The 23,647-nt window shown below is 46.6% G+C and overlaps 1 protein-coding gene across 1 annotated transcript; it reads right to left on the reverse strand.

The window, feature by feature from the left end:
• Window positions 1-34: 34 nt before the first annotated feature.
• On the reverse strand, window positions 35-19,698 carry chtf18 (CTF18, chromosome transmission fidelity factor 18 homolog (S. cerevisiae)). The gene is made up of 22 exons (XM_072464020.1): window positions 19,497-19,698; window positions 19,250-19,342; window positions 18,994-19,114; window positions 18,266-18,467; window positions 18,101-18,193; window positions 17,953-18,005; window positions 17,225-17,366; window positions 16,920-17,141; window positions 16,752-16,849; window positions 15,881-16,004; window positions 15,660-15,790; window positions 12,660-12,753; window positions 11,531-11,629; window positions 11,328-11,458; window positions 9,944-10,058; window positions 8,719-8,943; window positions 8,493-8,642; window positions 8,105-8,235; window positions 5,398-5,542; window positions 4,065-4,166; window positions 1,038-1,104; window positions 35-214 (listed from the first exon to the last, which is right to left on the reverse strand). Exons 1-22 carry the CDS (start codon window positions 19,585-19,587, stop codon window positions 90-92), a joined length of 2,754 nt encoding a protein of 917 aa, XP_072320121.1. The 5' UTR covers window positions 19,588-19,698; the 3' UTR covers window positions 35-89.
• Between the last annotated feature and the right edge of the window lie 3,949 nt (window positions 19,699-23,647).

The raw sequence follows: 23,647 nt of genomic DNA on the forward strand, positions 1-23,647 counted from the left end.
GTTTTGAATTGAACGGCTGCAGTGACTGGTGCGTTTGTGCAGATACGTGTGGTGGAGGTGGTACGTGGTGGTGGTGGTGGTGGGTGTGGTTAGAGCAGCTCTCGGATGTAGACGTTCCTCCTGACGGCGTTGGACATGCCTTCGTTGAAGCGGAACCACACGTCGCTGTTGCCCACGGCGGTACCCATGGACTCCACCACGCTCTTCTTCTCACCTGTGGAGGAGCGCACGCCGTTAGACAAACAACACCTTTTCTTTTCTTTAATGCATCAGTTTGGAAAAGGTGGAAGCAAAGTTATATTTTCACTAACGAGATATTCCAAGGAGGCAAAAGGAGCAATGTATTGTTGAGCACACACTTATTTTTATCAATCTATAGCTTTTAAAATTATTATTACTTTTTTTAAATGTATTTTTTTTATTATTATTTATATATATATTGTTTTAATCATTGTATGTTTATTATATTTCTTATCTTTTTTTTATTGGTTATTTTTCTTATTTTTTTCTTTTTCTTTTATTTTTATAATTTTTTTCTTTTATTTTTATAATTTTTTTCTTCCTTTACTATTTATATTCTTTTTATTATCGATTTTATCCATTATTATTTATATTATCATTTCTACCACCATTCTCAATACCACAACAAAACCTTTAAAACGTTTTTTATTTTCTTAAAAGGTGGTCAGGTCTTCATTAATTCACATTCCGCCACAAATATTAAGTCATTTTCAGCACTAAATAATAATAGCACTTTCTTTACGTTACCGTGAGGCCTGGTTCTAGTTCTGGTTCTGGTTCTGGTTCTGGTACGATCGCTCTAAAACCGCTCGGGGAAAGGTCGCATTGTGTCCCGTTTACGCCAGTTGTAGTTTCATGTTTCAATACTAGTTTAAATATAATTTTTTGATACTTTTGCACACGTTTAGACAATAGTTCACATACTCTGCAGGTTTACAGTAATAGTAGTAGTACTTATACTTCCTAAAGTATCTCAGAACGCAGCTGTGGCCTATTCTGTGTGTGGTTTTTTTTACCAGAGTCTGACGACTTCTTCTTCTCCACTTTGGGCGCCACAACTCGTCCGAAGAAGTCCTTCTCCGGCTTTGGGACGAGACGAGAAGAAGAAAAGATGATTTAAAACCACAGACAGTTTGTAGGATAAAAGATAAAAGTAGAGATTGTGCTAAAAATAAAGTGTGTTCCTAAAAAAAGCCACAATTAGCCCGGTTTGAGGCCCGGAGCGGCTCGTCCTCATTTCAACCGCTGAGCTACATCGGAAGACACCTGTCAATCACAGCAGTGTGCAGAGCGGCTCCTCAGTGGCGCCAACTAGAGGTAAGAACTATACAAGTGTCTGTGTCAAGTAAACTTTAAATCCCCCCGTCATTGGAGCAGATATTTCCTAAAACGAGCCCTAAATGAAAGCCGTTTCTGAAGCTCGTGAGTGTTTGTGATCAACGTTCAATACGTTTGTTTGGGTAAATATTAGTGACATCGAGTAAAACGATGGAAAGTGTCGAGATGTTTTGTTTTCAAATTCAAGTGCATTTTTGTAAAGGACAAAATCGCCAGTGGGATTGAAAGAATACACTTATCTGGTTGTCCATGTTAGAAATAAAATAAATAAAATACAAATAATGCAAACAAATAAAAAATTAAATTAAATAAAAACAAAATAAATGCGTAAAATTAAAATAAAATACACAAACAAAATAAAATACAAATAAATATAAACAATTAGATAAAATACAAATATTTTTTATTACTATTCATTTATATAAATATAGAGTCCAGTGTCTGATGTCGAGTGCAAAAGCATTATTCTCCTTCACACAGCCGTGTCAGCTTTATGTTCTTCTTCTAATTAACATTAAAAACGCAATGTTTAAGTCAATAACAAAAGCATCATTCTTTATCAGACAGAATGAAAAAACGTGATGCAATATAATATAAGAGACACTGGACCGAACACAACAGTTGATCAAAGTCCTAAAGTTAGTTATTTAAATAAACGGGGACTTCCTGCAGTGTTGAGGTCTCACCCTGGCCTCCCCTGTGGTCTCACCCTGGGGGCCTCCTCTGTGGTCTTACCCTGGCCTCCTCCGTGGTCTCACCCTGGGGGCCTCCTCCGTGGTCTCACCCTGGGGGCCTCCTCCGTGGTCTCACCCTGGGGGCCTCCTCCGTGGTCTCACCCTGGTCTCCTCCTCCGTGGTCTCACCCTGGCCTCCTCCGTGGTCTCACCCTGGCCTCCTCCGTGGTCTCACCCTGGCCTCCTCCGTGGTCTCACCCTGGCCTCCTCCGTGTGGCCTCCTCCGTGGCCTCCTCCGTGTGGCCTCCTCCGTGGTCTCACCCTGGCCTCCTCCGTGGTCTCACCCTGGCCTCCTCCGTGGTCTCACCCTGGCCTCCTCCGTGGTCTCACCCTGGCCTCCTCCGTGGTCTCACCCTGGCCTCCTCCGTGGTCTCACCCTGGCCTCCTCCGTGGTCTCACCCTGGCCTCCTCCGTGGTCTCACCCTGGCCTCCTCCGTGGTCTCACCCTGGCCTCCTCCGTGGTCTCACCCTGGCCTCCTCCGTGGTCTCACCCTGGCCTCCTCCGTGGTCTCACCCTGGCCTCCTCCGTGGTCTCACCCTGGCCTCCTCCGTGGTCACACCCTGGCCTCCTCCGTGTGGCCTCCTCCGTGGTCTCACCCTGGCCTCCTCCGTGGTCTCACCCTGGCCTCCTCCGTGGTCTCACCCTGGCCTCCTCCGTGGTCTCACCCTGGCCTCCTCCGTGGTCTCACCCTGGCCTCCTCCGTGGTCTCACCCTGGTCTCCTCCGTGGTCTCACCCTGGTCTCCTCCGTGGTCTCACCCTGGCCTCCTCCGTGGTCTCACCCTGGCCTCCTCCGTGGTCTCACCCTGGCCTCCTCCGTGGTCACACCCTGGCCTCCTCCGTGGTCTCACCCTGGTCTCCTCCGTGTGGCCTCCTCCGTGGTCTCACCCTGGCCTCCTCCGTGGTCTCACCCTGGCCTCCTCCGTGGTCTCACCCTGGCCTCCTCCGTGGTCTCACCCTGGCCTCCTCCGTGGTCTCACCCTGGCCTCCTCCGTGGTCTCACCCTGGCCTCCTCCGTGGTCTCACCCTGGCCTCCTCCGTGGTCTCACCCTGGCCTCCTCCGTGGTCTCACCCTGGCCTCCTCCGTGGTCTCTCCGTGGTCTCACCCTGGCCTCCTCCGTGGTCTCACCCTGGCCTCCTCCGTGGTCTCACCCTGGCCTCCTCCGTGGTCTCACCCTGGCCTCCTCCGTGGTCTCTCCGTGGTCTCACCCTGGCCTCCTCCGTGGTCTCACCCTGGCCTCCTCCGTGGTCTCACCCTGGCCTCCTCCGTGGTCTCACCCTGGCCTCCTCCGTGGTCTCACCCTGGCCTCCACCGTGGTCTCACCCTGGCCTCCTCCGTGGTCTCACCCTGGCCTCCTCCGTGGTCTCACCCTGGCCTCCTCCGTGGTCTCACCCTGGCCTCCTCCGTGGTCTCACCCTGGTCTCCTCCGTGTGGCCTCCTCCGTGGTCTCACCCTGGCCTCCTCCGTGGTATCACCCTGGCCTCCTCCGTGGTCTCACCCTGGCCTCCTCCGTGGTCTCTCCGTGGTCTCACCCTGGCCTCCTCCGTGGTCTCACCCTGGCCTCCTCCGTGGTCTCACCCTGGCCTCCTCCGTGGTCTCACCCTGGCCTCCTCCGTGGCCTCCTCCGTGGTCTCACCCTGGCCTCCTCCGTGGTCTCACCCTGGCCTCCTCCGTGGTCTCACCCTGGCCTCCTCCGTGGTCTCACCCTGGCCTCCTCCGTGGTCTCACCCTGGCCTCCACTGTGGTCTCACCCTGGCCTCCTCCGTGGTCTCACCCTGGCCTCCTCCGTGGTCTCACCCTGGCCTCCTCCGTGGTCTCACCCTGGTCTCCTCCGTGTGGCCTCCTCCGTGGTCTCACCCTGGCCTCCTCCGTGGTATCACCCTGGCCTCCTCCGTGGTCTTACCCTGGCCTCCTCCGTGGTCTCACCCTGGCCTCCTCCGTGGTCTCACCCTGGCCTCCTCCGTGGTCTTACCCTGGCCTCCACTGTGGTCTGCTTGACGATGTTCTCCAGTCTTTGCTGATGATTCTTTGTCGTTACAGGAGCGTTGGCCTTTTTCTCCCTTTGGACTTCTTTCTGTGAATAAAAAAAACAAAACGTTTACAAAAGGAAGTGAGCGTGGAATATTCCAGAGAACAATACGTCCGACCTTCATTTTTTAAACCACACAAGAAGTAAAATCCCATGTCATTCAAAGGGAGAAACCTTTGTGTCCCTTTAAACCTTTGTGTCCCTTTAAACCTATACGTCCCTTTAAACCTATACGTCCCTTTAAACCTTTGTGTCCCTTTAAACCTATACGTCCCTTTAAACCTTTGTGTCCCTTTAAACCTATACGTCCCTTTAAACCTTTATGTCCTTTTAAACCTTTGTGTCCCTTTAAACCTTTATGTCCCTTTAAACCTATACGTCCCTTTAAACCTTTGTGTCCCTGTAAACCACATTGGTCACTCACATTTAGAGTCACACAGGTTTGATGTCGCCTTAAGACTTGAGTGCTCAGGAAATGTCCGTTCTCCCCTACCCCCTATACCCTCTCGTTGTCAATTTGTTAAATCCAGACTCCGGGTCATGGACGTATGCACATGTGTGTTTACTTTGGCTCCGCTGACCGGAGCCTGTCCCAGGGACTTTGGGCCCATTTTTGTGACTCGCACCGGGTTAAATAAAGGTTAAAGATAAATAATAATAAATGGGACATGTTTGAAACAGTTTGAATACTAAACACCCGAGGAATGACTGAAGTATCGAGATTAAAGCAACGGTGTGAAACTTTCTGATTTGATAAGACGTGACTCGCTCTGTAGCCTTGTCCTCCGCAAGTGGAAACTAAATGTATGCAAAGTTGAGTCCAAAAAACGGTATAAATGTATATCTACACCTTATTCTTGCAGTGATGGCAGTATTTATTATAACAGGTCGACATCTGTGACAATTGAATATGTTGCTCATGGTTTTTAAGTCTTTAAAAAAGGTCTGGAGTTACTGTCCCAGCATGTTCCTGCCCGTCCCACATGGTCCTCCTGGATGTGCCCAGGTCAAAGCTGAAGAGCAGAGGGGCCCCGAGCGTTCTGAGGCGGGGCCCAGGCTCTGGAACGAGCTGTTTAGACTCTAGAGCAGTTTAAACCCTTGTTAAAAAAAAAAACCTTAAAAGCCTTTTCTCTCTGGCCTTTGAAACACAAACTGAGTCATTATTTTGTATTAACTTCATGTGTATTTTTAATTGTTTGTATATATGAATTATTGAACTTTAGGCTGTTCAAGTGGTAAGTGTGCTTTATAAATAAACCTCGCTGGTTCTCCTCACCTGCGGCAGGTTCCTCCTCTGCAGCAGCTGCTCCGCCCTCCTCATCTTCTCCTGCTCCATCTCTCTGCTCACCGTCTGCTTGGCCTGGTACGTGAGCTGTCGTCGAGGAGGCAGGCCGGGGAACTTCACCACCTCCTCCACCCTCCTGCGCTCCACAATACACACAGGAGCAATTCTCAGACACAAATGATCACCAGGCTCTTTTCTACTGACTGGGATGTCAGGGGGAGGATGGAGAACCTGCTCTGACACTTTGTGTGAGAAAATGTGTAAATGTAACACTAACAATGTCAGAAGTTACAGAGAACTGCAATGTTTATCTGCAAATGGGTTTGTGTTGGTCCTGGTTCAGTCCTGGTTGTGCCTCTGGTTCTTCCCTGGTTCTACCCCTGTTCTTCACTGGTTCTGGCCCTGTTCTTCCCCGGTTCTGCCCATGTTCTTTCCTGGATCTGCCCCTGGTTCTTTCCCTGGTTCTGCCCCTGTTCTTCACTGGTTCTGCCCCTGTTCTTCACTGGTTCTGCCCCTGTTCTTCACTGGTTCTGCCCCTGTTCTTCACTGGTTCTGTCCCTGTTCTTCACTGGTTCTGCCCCTGTTCTTCACTGGTTCTGCCCCTGTTCTTCACTGGTTCTGCCCCTGTTCTTCACTGGTTCTGCCCCTGTTCTTCACTGGTTCTGCCCCTGTTCTTCACTGGTTCTGCCCCTGTTCTTCACTGGTTCTGCCCCTGTTCTTCACTGGTTCTGCCTCTGTTCTTCCCCGGTTCGGAAGTGGATCTCTCTTCAGTTTTCACTGCTCCTTTGCTCGTCTGAGTCCGTGTTTAATGTCAGTTTCCTTGATTGTTTTTATGAAGCAGAGAAATCACTGAATCACATGACGAGCTTCTGGATCGCCACATTATTATATAAGATTATAATTATAACACAGGGGATTAAAAGGCCTCGACCGCATGACCTTTAGCCACAGTTTCTGACAGATACACATTTGTAAGCTGAGGTCTAGAAAATGTCTTTGCATGTCCAGAATGTCTCTTTAAATGTAAAAATAGACGCAGTTCGAGGCGAGCACAGTTTGAAAACAAAGACTCACTTCAGGGGCTAAAGTTCACCTGAATAAAAGCTGGAATGTGTCATTGTCTAAACCCTTAATCCTCTTAACGCTGAGCTCCATCAGTAACTCATCATACTCTGGCTCTGAGCTGAGACACTTTCACCGCTGCAGATGTGGCAGAAAAGAACCCAAAACAACAGCCAATCCAGAGACGCTGAGTAAAAAGAACACGGGAATGTTTCAACATCTTGTCGACTCCATTGAAACGAGGTCTGAGCCCGAATGAGTAAAAGAGAAAATAATGGGTTATTTTCTGTTTAAAGTTCAAATCTAGGAGCATCAGACAGAGATTTACACGTCGTTTTAATACAAGATTTTATACCACGACGGGCCCTGGTGAGACGGCACGAGGCGAGTTAGCTTCAGTTTTCAGAGAGAACTGAAAGCTTTTTACATATGAAGAGTAGTGAGGGTCAGACGCACAGTAGGATCACGGAGATACGTAAAAGAGCTTGTGGTGTGTCCATTTTAAGAGTGAAAATATGCCAAAAATACCAGCAAAATCATCAGTTTGGCTCCTCTGGGACAGGGACGCTCCACAAAAACACATTATTAAGCTCAATGAAGTTTTCCTGGTGAAATGAAGCTCAATAATCACACGTTTCACTTCATGCAGTCTGATCCAGGCACTCTTTCCACTTACAAGAGATTTTGTTGTGGGGATTTGGAACGTAAGACCTCCACCAGCAGCCGGACGGTCCAGGTCCGGGGCCGGCGTGGCGGCTCTAGTCCGTGGCGTTGAGGTGAGCTCGTGATGGCAGGTAGAGGAAGGTGTAGAGTAGAGCCAGCAGCACCAGCGCCACGACCAGGGGCAGGCACCAGTCGGTGGTGAACAGGACCTCGTCGCAGCGCGCCTGCAGGAAAGAGCCCTCGTTGGGGATCAGGGGCTCCTCGTCCTCGGCCCGAGCGCGCATGGAGAGCATGATTTTGACCCCGAACAATGCTCCGACAAATGGAGAAAATCCACGTTTTCCGTCGAACGGTTCCTCGGCTCGTTCGGATAGACGTTTGTTTTTCCCCCGTTTCAGCGGCGCATCTTCCGTGGAGTTACCTGTACCCCGCTGTCGGGCTTATTGCTCTGCTCCGTCACAGACCAGGTGTTAAGGCGATTACGCTCTAAGCCTACGAGCACAGAACCACGACGTGAACCAGAGCCATGACCTTCAAAACAGGCCCGGGCAGGACAATAAGGCAAGGAACTATTGTCATCACACAGACTGGTTCGGGCCCTGGTTCGGGTCCTCCGCCCACCTCCGCCTGGAGGTGGGCGATGTATTATGTTTGGGTATTTTTAAAGGCCGTGGCTGCAGAGCCGCGGCGCGGTCAAATGGCCCAGCAGTTTCAGGAACCACGGCACTGCCATATGGCTAACCCTAACCTTAACCCTGACCCTAACCTTAACCCTGACCCTAACCTTAACCCTGACCCTAACCTTAACCCTGACCCTAACCCGGCACCGTCTAAAACGGCGCTAAAACGCGGCCAAATAGCGCAGCAGTTTCAGGAGCAGCGGCACAAATTAACATGGCAGTTTCGGCCGCGTGCCGCGCCTCTGTAGACACTCCCATTTTTAAAACAGGCTGATATATAATAAAGTACTCACGGCTCCAGCACGTATGTGTACTGTCCCTCTGGAGTGCGGTCCTGTCTGTACGAGAGGTTGTACGCCAGCATGGTGTCGATCAGCTCCTTCAGCTGCTCCTTCTCTCTGCTGCTGAACAACTGCGGGTTCACCTGGAGCCACAAACACAGGTCAAACGCACAGGTCAAACACAAAGGTCAAAAACACCGGTCAAACACACAGGTCAAACGCAGGTCAAACACACAGGTCAAACACACAGGTCAAACGCAGAGGTCAAATACAAAGGTCAAACGCACAGGTCAAACACACAGGTCAAACACACAGGTCAAACGCAGGTCAAACACACAGGTCAAACGCAGGTCAAACACACAGGTCAAACACACAGGTCAAATGCAGGTCAAACACTCACCGGCCGCAGCTTGGGGCAGACAATCTCCAGCAGCAGGGAGAGGATGTCCAGTGTGAGGTTGAGCTGGCTGATCCTCGCCCTGATGCATGCTGGGATTTCAGACAGCATCGTGGACAAGGCGTTTTTACTGCCGAGGAGACGGGACAACGCCTACGAAGTGAAGCGACAATGTAACACAAACTGGACATGGTTGTTTTTCTGATGAATGGCACAAAATGGCCGGTACCTCGTGCTGGCTGTGCGGGTAGCTGAGGCGCGGCACGTGGCTGTGGGCGAACAGGAAGTGGAAGGTGACGGACAGGAAGGGCAGGTACCTCATGAGGGAGAAGTTCTGGCCGTGCAGTATAACCTGGTTCAGCCGGTCGGAGAAGGCGAGCCACTCCAGGGCCTCGCACGCCCCGTGGAGGTTGGGGTCGCGCACTCGCAGCGACAGGTAGTTCTCGTACAGCCCCTGGAGGACGAGCCATTTAAAACACCTTTGACTCCTTTACATCTCGTGCTTTATGACCCAATGTTGTTCAGTCGCTCATTAGCCACGTTTCGATTGGATTCCTACAGAACGGTTCACGTCAGATCACTTGGGACACTTCTTCCTTTCCTTCTACCACTCTTCCTCTCCTACTCTTCTTCATCTTGTCCATCCTCTCCTCCTTCCTCCTCACCTCTTTCTTCCTCCCGCCTCCCTCGTCTCTTTCCTCTTCTCCTTCTTCCTCTCCTTCCTGTTCCTTTCTTCCTGTTCCTTCCTCCTCCCTCCTCCTGTTTCTTCCTCCCTTCTTCCTCTCCTTCTCCTCATTCCTTTCTCCTCCCTCCTCCTGTTTCTTCCTCCCTTCTCCCTCTCCTTCCCTTCCTACTCCCTCTCCTTCCTTCTCCCTCCTCCTGTTTCTTCCTTCCCTCTTTCTTCCTCCTCTCTTTCTTCCTCCTCTCTTTCTTCCTCCTCTCTTTCTTCCTCCTCTCTTTCTTCCTCCTCTCTTTCTTCCTCCTCTCTTTCTTCCTCCTCTCTTTCTTCCTCCTCTCTTTCTTCCTCCTCTCTTTCTTCCTCCTCTCTTTCTTCCTCCTCTCCTTCTTCCTCCTCTCCTTCTTCCTCCTCTCCTTCTTCCTCCTCTCCTTCTTCCTCCTCTCCTTCTTCCTCCTCTCCTTCTTCCTCCTCTCCTTCTTCCTCCTCTCCTTCTTCCTCCTCTCCTTACGGGAAACTACTTCTCATTGATCGTCGACTTCTTCTGCGTTTATTTCTCTCTGCGCGGCGTTTAAACGTCTCTTCATGTCACGAGTCGGGTTTGGATAATGATAGAGGCAACGACAGTATTTTCACGTCGATAAACAGGAAGCGGCCGATGCTAACGCGCGTTAGCTTCGTCCGCCGGCTTAACGCTGGAAACCAGTCGAAACGTGGTAATTTTTTCTTAAATGCTTCTCATCGACCGTTTACGCAGTAGTAAAGAGACGTTTCTCACTTGTGCCGCTTTGTCGTACTCGCCGCTGGAAGAGGCGAGGTGCAGGATGTGCTGGAACCTCTGCGCCCCGCCTCCTGATCCCGGGGTCTCCTCGAAGCCCGTCCCGATGCGCTTCCTGCACACAAAACATGCGGCATCTTTAAACGACAACCGGAGCGCACTTTCAAGTTAGAAACAGGTTAGATTTTGTTTGGAAGAGCTTTCAGTCGAGGGAAACATGCTTGAATAAACTGCAACAAACGATAAGTGTACGCTTTTATTGACGACTTAACGTGCCTGTAGTTTCTTATTTATGTGTAATAACTAAGACTAATTGTACATTGCTTTGGAAACTATTGGTCTTTGTTTTTTTTACCTCAAAGTCTGTAAGCTGTTCATACTAATCGACAATAAAACGAAGAAAAAAGGTACTAAAGACACATTTTGAACTTTCCTTCATTGTTTTAGAACCGTCTTGATCTAAAGCAGAAGAATAACACACCACGTGGACGTTTTATATCAAGTATAAAGCAGTTTTATTAAAGTGACGTAAGACATGTTTTTATGATTTTCTAATTTTGTCTTTATTTGGTGTATTTGTACAATAGTTTTACACCAATCGAGCAGGTATTTGTGGAGAAAATGTTTAAAAAAGGTGTAGAAAATGACACCAGGGACACTCATTCCAGTCAAGGTTTATGCAGAATTTACACAAAAGAAACAACTTTTTTGACTTTCTAAACATTAATTCAACAAAATAAAGTCGCTCGTATACATTTTTATTTGTCAAATTAAATTTTTGGCCCAGTGTTTTCTGGGTAATATCCTACTGTAATGTCATCAATTACAAACAGGAAGTGAAATTATAAACCTAAAAAACGTGCTTTTCTGTGATGAAGTTTTTGCAATGTTTTTTAGCTGGATTCCAAATATATTTATCTGAACTGCATTTTAGTTCAATGAGTCGTCCGACCTGTAGGGGGCGCTTTAAAATAATAGAACTAGAAATGATTGTATTATTGACCTCATCTTTTTCTGTCTGTTCATTTAAGTGGAGGACGAGGGAAAAGTCTCTAGTAGTAGAATGATTTGTTTAAAATGTCAAATGTTCACGTGACCAACAAGTCAATGATTCCCTGGACCTAAAGCTAACCGTTAGCTTCACAATGCTAAGTTTACAATCAGTAGGATTTGAGTCTCTCTCGAAGCTCCTGAATGTGAATAGTTACTGAAAAAGGAATCGTTTCGTTTGCAATATCTGATGTTTTAATCCCACAAACTCCACATTTCACGTCTGCCTTTTAAAATTTAAATTCACGCAAGACAAGCGCGCAAACCCGACCACACAATCTCAACAACGATTCAAACACAAGCTCCAAACGACGGTTCCGCGCAGGCGACGTACCGTTTGACCCGCGGCAGCTGAAATGTCTCCTGCCACAGATGGAACAGGCCCTTGTTCTGGTCCTTCTGTCCCACGGAAACGCTCTGGATCGTCCGGGAGTCCAGCCGCTTGTGCCCGCGGCCGAAGAGGAACTAGAGGGCAGAGGGGAGCGGGTCAGAACGGGGCGGAGCGGGTCGAGCACGCCCGCCGCCGCCGTTACCCACCTGCAGAGTGTTGATGCACGAGCGGATGTCGTTGTCCGTCTTCTCGCACAGAGACATGAGTGTGCCGGTGTCGGTCTTCATGCCCTGACGGACCGCGATCTGCGAAGAAAAAACACACACGAGGTCAACTGAAGCGGGTGAAGGGGAAACACGGGCGCGCGCTGGCCAAAACCCACCGTCCAGGCGTTTGGATAGAGACCAGTCTGCCCGTATTTTAAAATGTGGACGGGCATTTGAGTGCAGGGACGGGCATTTTATTAACAAATCTTAGACAAAAAGGGAATATTATCATTAAATCGGGCCCGGAAGCGTTTGACAATAGTCCGCCACTACAGTTTACAAGTGAAAATGTGCATGCTGCGCGCTGATTGGTCGACGAAATTTGTGTGCTTGGCTCTGATTGGCTGCCGAGCCGTGGTCTGGAGAATTCCGAAGCCAGTCGTTTTTTTGCCTAGTCGACCCCCGCGGTGTGTTTTCAAATACTAATCTAAAAGCCTGCTACCGTTGTCATGGCGATTGAAACAGGGTCAGGAGTAGGGCTGAGCGACCTTAGAAATGACTGTCGCGGTGATTATTATTTTAAGGGTCAGCTCAACACCTTTTTATTTAGTCGAGCCTTTGAATCGCATTTGCTTTAGGGACTGATTTGACTGTATATTATTGTATGTGTTGCTCATTAAGTTTTTTTGTGTTTTTATTGTTTTATTCTGTGTTTTGTGAAGCACTTTGTGACTTCTGTCTGTGAAAGGTGCTATACAAATACAATTTACTTACTATTATTATATTTGATCGAGATAAAAAAAACAAAATGCGTCTGCGCCGAATGTGACAAAACCATGACAGATTTAGACTGAAGTAAGAAAAACTAGGACTTTTACAAGGTTTCCATTTCAAAAACAGTATATTACAACCGTAAGTGTTTATAAACTGGATTAAAGTTTAGTCTGTTTGAACAAAGACTGGATTAAATGTCTCTGTCCACGAGCTTTTCATTACAAAAGGCGTAACGTCGCTGATATCGATGGTTCTGGACTGAAACCGATATTACCGATATATTGGCGCGCGCCTCTACTTCACGGACGTATCGTGGCGCGCCGTGGCCACAGTTTGCGCGGGGGTCTCGACGTACCTCGGACAGTCGTTGAGCCAGGCGCGAGGGCTGCGTCTGAGGGAAGGTCAGGAGGAAGGCCAGCTGCCGGAGCGGGCGGAGAGCTGGAGTGTAGCTGCGGAACAAACTGCATTTACACTTCCACAAACAAACATATTTATAAACCGGCAATTCTACTGCGGGAAAGTTACATCCCCAAAAGGTCAAAGGTCCCAGTGCAGCTTTCCACGCTCAAGCAGACGACAGAATCAACTTCCACACAGTCAGAAACGGCCTTAAGAGTTCAGTCACATGCCAAACTGCACTTTTGATATTTGTATGAACTTTTTAATTGTATTAATTTGGGAAACCATTGAATGAATTTGCTCTGATGGTCTCGAGTTGCAGCGACGTGAGGTTCAGGGTGAATGAACCCAAAAGAGCACCTTAAACATGTGACACATCAAAGATCAAAATGAAATCCAATCGAGTTTGTTTCAAGCCAAAATAAATAAAAGGTTTATGATCTCACCGTTATTTGTACGTGAAATCCACGTAATGATCCTTCTGGACAAAAATGTCTGTGACTCGCTTGTAGAAGTCGTCCTTGTTGTGCATCAGTTTGAGGAGTCGCTCTGACTCGATGGAGAGCGTTGCCATGGATGAAAGTCCATGTCCTTCAGGCGTGTTGCGACAGTACGTTTGGATTCTTCTTAAAGCTGAGGAGGACTTCTCTGCAGATGCTGCGGTGGCTGGGATGGTGAGCACTAACTTGAGTAACTTGGACGTCTCGGGAACAGTCTGGGTGAGGTCGTTCTGCACCAGGAAGAGGAGGAGCTGTGCGGGAGACTTACATTCACTCTTCACGGTTTGTGAGCGGTACAGAGCCACTAGCTCCGCCCTCAGTCTCACCAAGTCAAAAAACCTTTCATATTTCGAAAGGCTCTTCAGTTTTGTCTCATTAAAACATTGGGACATTTCAGAAAACTTCCTGTAATCCACCAGACCAAGGAAAGCGAGCTGGTCAAAATGATCAAACCGGGCATTCATCTGATCACTGATGTTGTCAAAAATGTTCAAGAACAGTTGCCTCCGGTCGTCTTTGACCGACGCCGTCCCTGTGGTGTCCTTCAGGCCCAGCGCGCTCCAGTGCTGCTCAAAACGCTCATAAAAAAGATCAAAATCCTGTCTTAGTAGTTCCAGAACGCGGCGCGTGTCTCGGATGCGCTCGCAACAATACTGGACGTCCAACACTTTGTTCTGCAGCGCTCCGAAAAGTGCATCGGTCTCACAGAAGATGTCCTCGTACGTCATGAGTAAGAAGCACGTGGACGCTTTGGACAGCCACTGACCGTATCCCGTGGCCATCATCAGAGTCTCGTGGTCCCAGTCGTCAGGATTGTTCTCCATGATGTGGAACAAAGCTCGCAGATCCTTCTGGAACATGCTGATGGTCCGGATCAACAGAGAGTCAGAGCTCCATCGGGCGGCTTTGGGCAGACGCAGCTTCACCGCCGCCTCCATGAAGTGAGAGAGCCTCGTGCACCTGCGGAAAAACGCCCCGAGCCCCTCCGCGGTTTTAAAGAAGGCTCTGCAGGCCGGTATGCACTTCTTTGCCGAATGCATCAGCACCAGGTTGAGCTCGTGCGCGTAGCAGTGCGTGAGCATCGCGTGCGGCGCCTTCTCCCTCACCTGCTCCTGCGCCGCGTGAAGCTCGGATGCCCTCACGGACGCGCCGTCGTACGTCTGCGCCACGAGCTTCTCCGCGCAGCCGTATTTCTGCAACACGTGCATCACGTACTCGGCCACCGCGTCGCGCGCGTCATCGAAGCCCAAAAACGCCTCCTTCACGTCACAGGACGCTCCGGGCTTCACCGCCACGTACCGCACGACGACGGAGAGCTGCGGCTTGTGGGTCACGTGCGTCACCGTGTCCACTTCCACGGCCACGAACGTCGCCGCGGCGATTTCGCGTCGGATGTCGCCCCTGACGACGTCGCCCACCGCCTCGATCAGATCGTCTTGCATTCTGTTCGGGTTAAACATGTCAGAAAACACGCCGGACGTGGTCAGATGCTTCGCGAGCCGCTCGTCCTTCTCCGCGAACGCGCGCAGCAGCTCCGCGAAGTTGCCACGGTTACCGACGGCGTCGTCGTCGCGGAACGCCAGCTGCCGTTTGGCGAGGAAACACGCCACGTCGATGTGGTTCTTCAACACGTCCCGGTTCTCCGTGACCCGCGCGTTGTGCAGACTCACGTCGAGGCGCCGCTGCTCGTCCAGCGCCAGGTCAATCTTACAGAGACCGAAGGTTTTGAGCGCGATGTCGCTGTGGATGTGCGGCGTGGACTGCTCGTGTTTGCTCAGGCCCCGCGGCAGGTTCTTCATGTCGCAATAACCCGTCTGCGTCCACGCGTTGTCCCCCGCGGAGAAGAGCAGACACGGGAAGCAGAAGAGGCGGTTCCGCGCGGGGCATCCGCACAGCCACGTCTTTCTCACGTACCATTCCGTCTGGAAAGAGCGCGTGACGTTCTTCGCCGTCGTCTGGAGCAGCCCGTTCAGCTCCGGGGTCGGTCTGCCTCTGGTTATGACCTCTTGCTTTGATTGGAAGTCGAGTGTCGTGAAGCGTTTCAACTTTGAGATGTAGTCGTCCATGTTGAGAGCCTCTGCTCACAGAAGAGACGAAGAAGAACGCGCCTCTGTCCACGGGCTCAGCAGCGCCCTCTGCCGCGAGACAGAGGTACTGTCTGCCTCAGTCAAAGTTCACTAAGTTCATTCACTTTTACTGCGGTTTTGTAATGAATCCGCGAGTCTAAAACACGTGTCGGACACACGTTTGATACATTATCTAGAATATGGACGTACAGAGCACATCGACAGGGCGTTTTAGTTGTTAGAAACAGTGGGAGAGCGACAGTTTGAGGAGTTATAGTGAGGTGCTGCCTTCAAACGGAAAGGGGGTTTATAATGCATACCAGAGTTTACGTGACAATCGTTCCCCCAAAATGTAGTAAGAAAACCCTGATATTCCCCCGTGATTCTTACAGGTCGTTGCAGATGCAGACGATGGGCCTCAGCAGAATGGACTCTTTCTTTTTCTTCTTCTTCGCGGCGTCGCCTTCAGCGCCGTGTCCGTCTTTCCGGTTTAAGGTGGCGAGCAGGATGTTGATGGCGGCCTGTGCGTACACACACACACACACACACACACATATTACTGACTACCACACCATCTCACCAACGCCGTGACGGTTCCGGCGTGAACGTACCGCCGGCGCCCCGTCGATCTCGTCGATGATCAGACAGTTGGGCCGCTCGTTGGCGCCCAGCACCGACTTCATCTGCGTGGCCGTGTCGATGCGCTTCTGGAACACCTCTGCGCTGCGGTCGTCGCTGAGGAAACACAACTGTTAGTGCGAGGAAGACTTGTTTTATCGCTGTAGAATCTGAACAAGACGGTAATAAAGACATAGATCGGCCCGTCGCGGTAATTATTATTATATCCACTTATCGGTCTATAAAAGATCAAATCATCAAATCAAATCAATTTATTTTACATTTATATAATATATATACATTAATTTATATACATTTATATAAACCATTTTGTGGAGGAGTTGTTTTTGTTATATTCCTGTAGCACCATATTTGAGTGTAGACTGTTGAATAAATAAGTAACTAATAAAGGACTCATTATAGATACAAACTAACTATATAAGCGTTTTATTCTGCTTTTTTATTATCATTTTTATTGCATTTAGAATAGTTTTTAGGGGGGGAAATCCTGCTTCTAAGTTTATTGTATCAGTGGAATAAATTTGTATTATATTATTATTATATTATTGTTTATTATCTATATTTTATTCAGCTTTACATCAACGGTTTTGAATGGATTATTAATATGCAAAAAGTTTTGAATGGATTATTAAGTTCAAGATTTGGGGATTTTTATCAATGATAAAGAGATTTTTTTTGTTGCAACACAGCAGTTTGATTATCTTATGAAAAATGTTTATTTCTTTTTTTTTTAATAATATGCTTTTCCAGTGTTATTGTGGAGCAAATTACAAATAATTCGCATTAGCTCAAAATGTGCTTAAAAGTCCAACCCTACTCCAAAAAAGGCCCTACAAAAATTACCTGGCGTTGATTTCAACCACGTTGTACCCAGCATGCTTTGCAATAACGTGCGCGAGTGTCGTTTTGCCCAAACCCGGAGGACCCGACAACAGCGCCACCTAGAGCGACAAACAGAACATCAAACGTGGCTGTAGTTTTCAGATCGCCGCTTGTGTTCGCAGAGTTTACCTTGAATTTGGGCCGTTTGTACTGGTCCAGCTCCGCCTCCAGCAGCTCCTCCGTCACCTCCACCTTGGATTTGAAGCGGTTGGCGTTCTGATTGGCCTGGTTGGGTCTGAACGAGCTCTGATTGGACGCCTGCTGCGAGCGGGCGGGACGGGCTTTCCTCTCCCGCCCGAAAACGACGGTGTCCCACGATTTGAGCCACTTGAGCAGGCAGCGGTTCGTGAACTGCAACAGAAGGATCGACGTTAGCGGGACGTTAGCGCGCGAGAGGAGGAGGGATTATCCGGCGTTCCAGTTCGTTCGCTCACGTCGTCGCTGAGGAGTTCGGTGTAGTGTCGGGGCGAGAATCTGTCCACCCACAGTCGGGAGCGCGCCTCGGCGGCGTTCGGATTCTCACGGTTTTCTTCGTCCTCTTGCTCCGGGAAGTCGTCGGGAGCGTTGTTCCCGTCGCTGCGATCGAGAGTCAGAACAATCAGATTTTACATGAACGATGTCATTTTTGGAGACTCTCGTTTTTTGTCACGTGATCCCCCACAGAGCACATTTACAGGCGCTCACATGGACACGCCCTAGAGCAGGAGTTAAGCTTTAAAACTCTTTAACATTCGGCCTGACTAACGTAAGCTCCACTTCTGAACCCTCTGGAGTGTAAACTGGCTCTTCTCCTTGTGACGCTCTGTAGTTTAAGCCTCTGTCGTCTGATTTACGCTAATAATAAGTAGTAATCACAAACTCTGCACAAAGGAAAGTCAGATCACGAATAAGAAAAGCTGCTGTTGGAGGCGTGGAATGATCAACAGTAAAATGAGCTTCGAAAAGTAGATTTATGGGCCGTGGATTTAAGTTTAACCAAAAAGTCCAGAGCTTATAAAAAGGCCTGTTCAAATTGTGTACATTTTAGGTTTTGTTGTGGTCCTGAAGCACAGACGGAAAGTAAAAGGTTTATAAGAAACAGTAGCATGAACCTGCGACTGCGATAAATGCTTTGTTTTAAATTTCTCGGGGCGAATAAATCACAGACTGTAAGTGCACCCACCTGACCAGCAGGTCCGTGAGACGCTGGGATTCCTCCACTATTTGCTGATGACGCTGCGCATTTCAAAAGAGAAACGGATTTAGTCATACAAAATACTGACAGATTAAAAAAACAACATAAAAAAGGGTGGGGTGGGGGGGGGTTGTACCTTTTCTGCTTCCTGTTCCCGGAGCTCGCGGACGGGCACTGCCAGCAGCCCCAGACCTCCAAACACGTCGGGCACCATTCGGGACGCCTCCTCCTGAAAGACACGAAAAACACGTGTAAATAACGTCCATTTAAATATGCTGCTTATAAATGATTCTGAACTCACTTTTCCCTCTGCCTCTTCCTTTTGCCGGAGGTAAACTCTGGTGCCCCCGGTGTCCGTCACAGAGATGTACTCCCCCTCTAGAGGCGGCCTCTTCAGGACAGTGGACGAAGCGTGAGCGGGAACTGCGGCGGGACGGATCGGGGTCTCCGGGATGTGTGCGAACCCGCTGATGTCCAACGACGACGACGCTGCTGCTGTTGCTCTACAGCGCAACAGAGAACGTGTTTATTGAACTTTCTTTAAAAGGGGGAAATATGCGGCAAAATCGACAGCGTTTTCTCATTCAAAGTTGTATTTTTGATTGATTACTGCGTGTTTGAGTCATGTACAGAGGCCCGAGCGCTCAGAAAATCCCCGTTTACACCTACCCCCTATCCCCGCCCACACCCTTTGCTCAGTTGTGATTATTTTAAGACTACGAGTGAGATGTGTAGACTTCTAAAGTGTCACGTGGCCACTTTTCAAAACTAAAAACATGCAAATGACACTCTGCTGCTTGTTACAGGTAAATGTCGCTATGAAGAGGCGGGGCTAATCACTATGAAGAGGCGGAGCTTATCAATTCTACCCTTTGGAACAGGAAGTCAGTGGACCCGTTTCTCTTGTAAAGCGAGAATTGCGGTTCACAACAAACAGAATGTAGAATGATGATCTGTTTATGTTAAAGTTCAATGTCAAGTATCTGGAAATAAAGCCTAGAATGTCACTTTTAACTTAATGAGCATTACCTGGAGGAGCGGGAGGTGGTGTACTGCTCCGGAGACGACGGCGGTGTGATGCCGTCGGTCTGCGCCGTGTCGAACAGCTTCTTGACCACCGTGTCCTGCTTTTGGCGCTTTGCTTTTGGAGCTACAAACGAAACACATATGAATACAATATATTTTAAGAATGACGACACGTGCATCACAGAGAAGTAAGAAGTACATCACACAAGTCAACAATTAGAATGGCTGGGAAAACAAACAATAGATCGGTTATAATTACTGGTTGGCTCTTCATCTTCAAGCAGGTGAGTAGTATCTGTGATTCCACTCCCACGCGCTTCTTTTGGCTTTTGTTTACACAGGACTGCAGGCTCTGATGGAAGAGACACAGACAGGAAACGACACATTTATTAAGCCAAATAAATCATTAGCAGGAATAAAACGCTGAGCAGTATATATATATTATTTTGTTTACACGTAATACTGTCGCTTCTTTAGTTTGTTTGAAAGTGCAGTTCGGTCCTCACCCTCATCCATCCCCGCCATGACCTCCAGCTCATCCGCAAACTGCGCCTCAAAGTCATCTTCGATCCCGAACATCTCGTCGTATTCGTCCATTGCGACTTAAACAACAATTTCACGACCGCCGCAGGGAAAAAACGGGACAAAATCTCCCTAAATGGACTGTTTTTCGAGCCCTTGCCGCCGCACGTCGCCTCCGTCTGAAGATTTCCCGGTCACTTTTTTGTTGTGAAACTACTATTTCCGGGTCATGCTTGTGTCGCCTCTGTGATTGGTTGGCTGCTCGAGACTTCCGTCGCTTAGCGGTGACGCACAGGATTCGACTCGTTTATTGTGTAAGTCGTTTAAATTCCTTAGTTTTTGCTTTTCTCAAGGTGAAATGTACAAAATTAAAAGTTATGAATTATGATTTGCAATGTATCGTGTCCAAATTGTTGGTGTAATGAGGATGTGTCACCAGTGGGAGGCGCCAGATGTTAGTCAATTACACCTGCTCGTTCACTTGCGTGTATTTCCGGATTTTATTATAAAGTAAACCCTAACTTTTCACTGCACAAAGTGATGAGGTCAGGTATATAAGAATGTATTAGTTACATGTTTGTATTAGTTTGCATAGTTTTCTTTTAGTACTTCTCCTGCCCAATGAGCCCTTTACACTTGAGTCAGATACATACATTTTGATTTAATGCAGAATATTTTACAATTTTAACTTTTTCTTGCCATTTCATTCCATACTATGTTAGCACTGCAGGCTGCATTTAGTTTTGTGGTCTAAAACAATCAAATTTAAGGTTAAGGTTTACTGTACTAGCCGCCATGAGATCATTCTAATAATTATATAGGGTATATGGTTAACAGTTTACAGCAAATTAATATGTTTACAGTGTTGTTTCCATGTTTCCACACTGTGCTGGCAGCATAATCAATAAAAAATACAAACAAACTAAGTAATAAATCAGCTTTTCAACTGAACAGTTAAGTTAGAACTATTGTTGTGTTTTTATTTTCCGGTATTAAACATATTTTCTGCTAACTGCAAAAGTGAAAATTAGGCAAGAAAGTATGAATAAGATAACAATATTTTGAATTTTGCAAAATTATAAAAGATTTATCACAGAATAGCACGTTTTTTAGATTTGTAATTTCACTTCCTGTTTGTAATTGATGACATCACAGTAGAAAATTACCCAGCAAACACTGGGCCAAAACCCATCTAATGTCACCATTTTTTTCATTTTGCAAATAAAAATATACAGCAGACTTTTCTCCACAAATACCTGCTCGATTGGTGTAAAACTATCATTTATATGGACAACAGGCATAAATACATGAAATAAAGGCAACATTAGAAAAGCGTAAAAATCTTTCATGGGCCCTTTAATGCTTCATTGTCACATGTAGGTCGGTTGTTGTCACCTTCATGTTCTGTGTCTGGGTCATAGTTCACGGTGGAAACAGACTGTGGAATATACGGTGCAGGATGTCTTCACTTCGTTCACGGGAATGAGGATTTTTCACCCTTTTCACCTGAATAAGACACACGTTTAAAAGTGAATAATGAACTCAAATGAAGAGGTCAGAGTTACACACAGTTGCACAACATTAGAATAAAGTCTATTTTAAAACAGGTTTGTGTACTTGTGCTTTCGGTGAGATCCTGGGGACAAAAAGTTTTTACTGTCCTTAAGTATTCAATTAGTTCTTATTGATGGTCTTATTATGCCATAGAAATATGCCATATTCCCTGCCAGGTGCATGCTGGGACTGTGTGACATCATCTGATGGAGGTATCTGGTGAATTTTACTGTGAAAAGAATGAATATGTGTGTTTTTAACTTCCAGAGCAGGCTGAATTCTGGGTGAATATTAGTGATTGATGATGATGACGTCAGCCGTCTGCGTTGGCGCCATCTGCTTTGGCGCCATCTGCTCTTCACGTGCCACGTGTGTGGCTTTTATTTGACTTCACTTCATGCCCAAGTGAGTCGTGTCTACAGAGGCACAAGTCACACTTTTACTTTTTGTTTTCAAATCAACTGAACTGAATAATCACAATGTAAACACACAAACTGTTAAAAGCTGTTAAATTGCCCTTTGACTTGATTTGATAAGTCGCCCTGATTTATTCTGTTCATGTTTTAATATTGTTTTTATTTGACTGTTTCTATTTTAGCAGGTTTGGCAGATTATTACGCCGGATGCCCTTCCTGTTGTAACCAGACACGCTAAAGGTGAGTGTTCTACCCGGGATAGGATGCACCGCCACCTTGTCTCCATGGAGATGTTATCGCTTTGCCTGGAATATCCCACAGTATGGCATTAAAGTGACGTATGCAGGTTTTTACGATTTTCTAATTTCGACTTTATTTGGTGCGTTTATACCTGCTGTACACATACATTATAGTTTTACACCAATCGAGCAGGTATTTGTTGAAAATGACAGGAAGTGACATCACACCAGGGACTTCCAGTCAAAGTTTATGCAGAATTTACACAAAGAAACAACTTTTTTGACTTTCAAAAAAATTAAGTCACTCTATTCTTATTCATCCAATTTTAAAAAAATGGACATTAGATGAGTTTTGGCCCAGTGTTTGCTGGGTAATTTTCTTGTGTAATGTCATCAATTACAAACAGGAAGTGAAATTATAAACCTAAAAAATGAGATATTCTGTGACAACATTTTTATTATTTTTAGCTAAATATATTTATCTTAACTGAATTTTAGTTCAATGAGTCGTCCGACCTGTTGGGGACACTTTAAATTAAACCCTTTTCTCCCAGCAACCCCTAAAAATATATTCATTTTCTGGATATTACAGGTGTTATAGAACAATAATGATAATAAAATAAGTTCAAATAAGAACAATCTCTTTGTTACAATTCACACAGCATGATTTGTATTAAAGGGTTTCATGTTTCCCCACGACTTTTGCTCACGTAGCATCCTCCAGCCTGTTCTTCTGCTCCGTTCCTCCTCTTCTCTGACACTGAGAACACGACCGCAACAATAACCAGCAGAGCAACAATAATCATCCAAAAACCACTGCGCGCAGTTCTTCTCCTCTACTCCGCCCTCGAAACCTCTGCGCGACACGAACTGAAGATGCATTTCACCCGCGGAGACGGTGAAGGAAGTAACCAAAAATTACAATAACCAACTAAAACAGCGACAGTGTCTAATATGTGTCCCTATAATACACGATATTCAGTGTCTAATATGTGTCCCTATAATACACGATATACAGCGTCTAATATGTGTCCCTATAATACACAATATACACTGTCTAATATGTGACCCTATAATACACAATATACACTGTCTAATATGTGACCCTATAATACACAATATACACTGTCTAATATGTGACCCTATAATACACAATATACAGTGTCTAATATGTGTCCCTATAATACACAATATACACTGTCTAATATGAGTCCCTATAATACACAATATACACTGTCTAATATGAGTCCCTATAATACACGATATACAGTGTCTAATATGAGTCCCTATAATACACGATATACAGTGTCTAATATGTGTCCCTATAATACACAATATACACTGTCTAATATGTGTCCCTATAATACACGATATACACTGTCTAATATGAGTCCCTATAATACACGATATACAGTGTCTAATATGAGTCCCTATAATACACAATATACAGTGTCTAATATGTGTCCCTATAATACACAATATACACTGTCTAATATGTGTCCCTATAATACACGATATACAGTGTCTAATATGTGTCCCTATAATACACGATATACAGTGTCTAATATGTGTCCCTATAATACACAATATACACTGTCTAATATGTGTCCCTATAATACACGATATACACTGTCTAATATGAGTCCCTATAATACACGATATACAGTGTCTAATATGAGTCCCTATAATACACAATATACAGTGTCTAATATGTGTCCCTATAATACACAATATACACTGTCTAATATGTGTCCCTATAATACACGATATACAGTGTCTAATATGTGTCCCTATAATACACAATATACAGTGTCTAATATGTGTCCCTATAATACACAATATACACTGTCTAATATGTGTCCCTATAATACATGATATACAGTGTCTAATATGTGTCCCTATAATACACAATATACAGTGTCTAAT

This window comes from Eucyclogobius newberryi, unplaced genomic scaffold (genome assembly GCF_026437365.1).
Source record: "Eucyclogobius newberryi isolate DKJ021-1_F unplaced genomic scaffold, fEucNew1.0.hap1 SCAF_4, whole genome shotgun sequence".
NCBI lineage: Eukaryota > Metazoa > Chordata > Actinopteri > Gobiiformes > Gobiidae > Eucyclogobius > Eucyclogobius newberryi.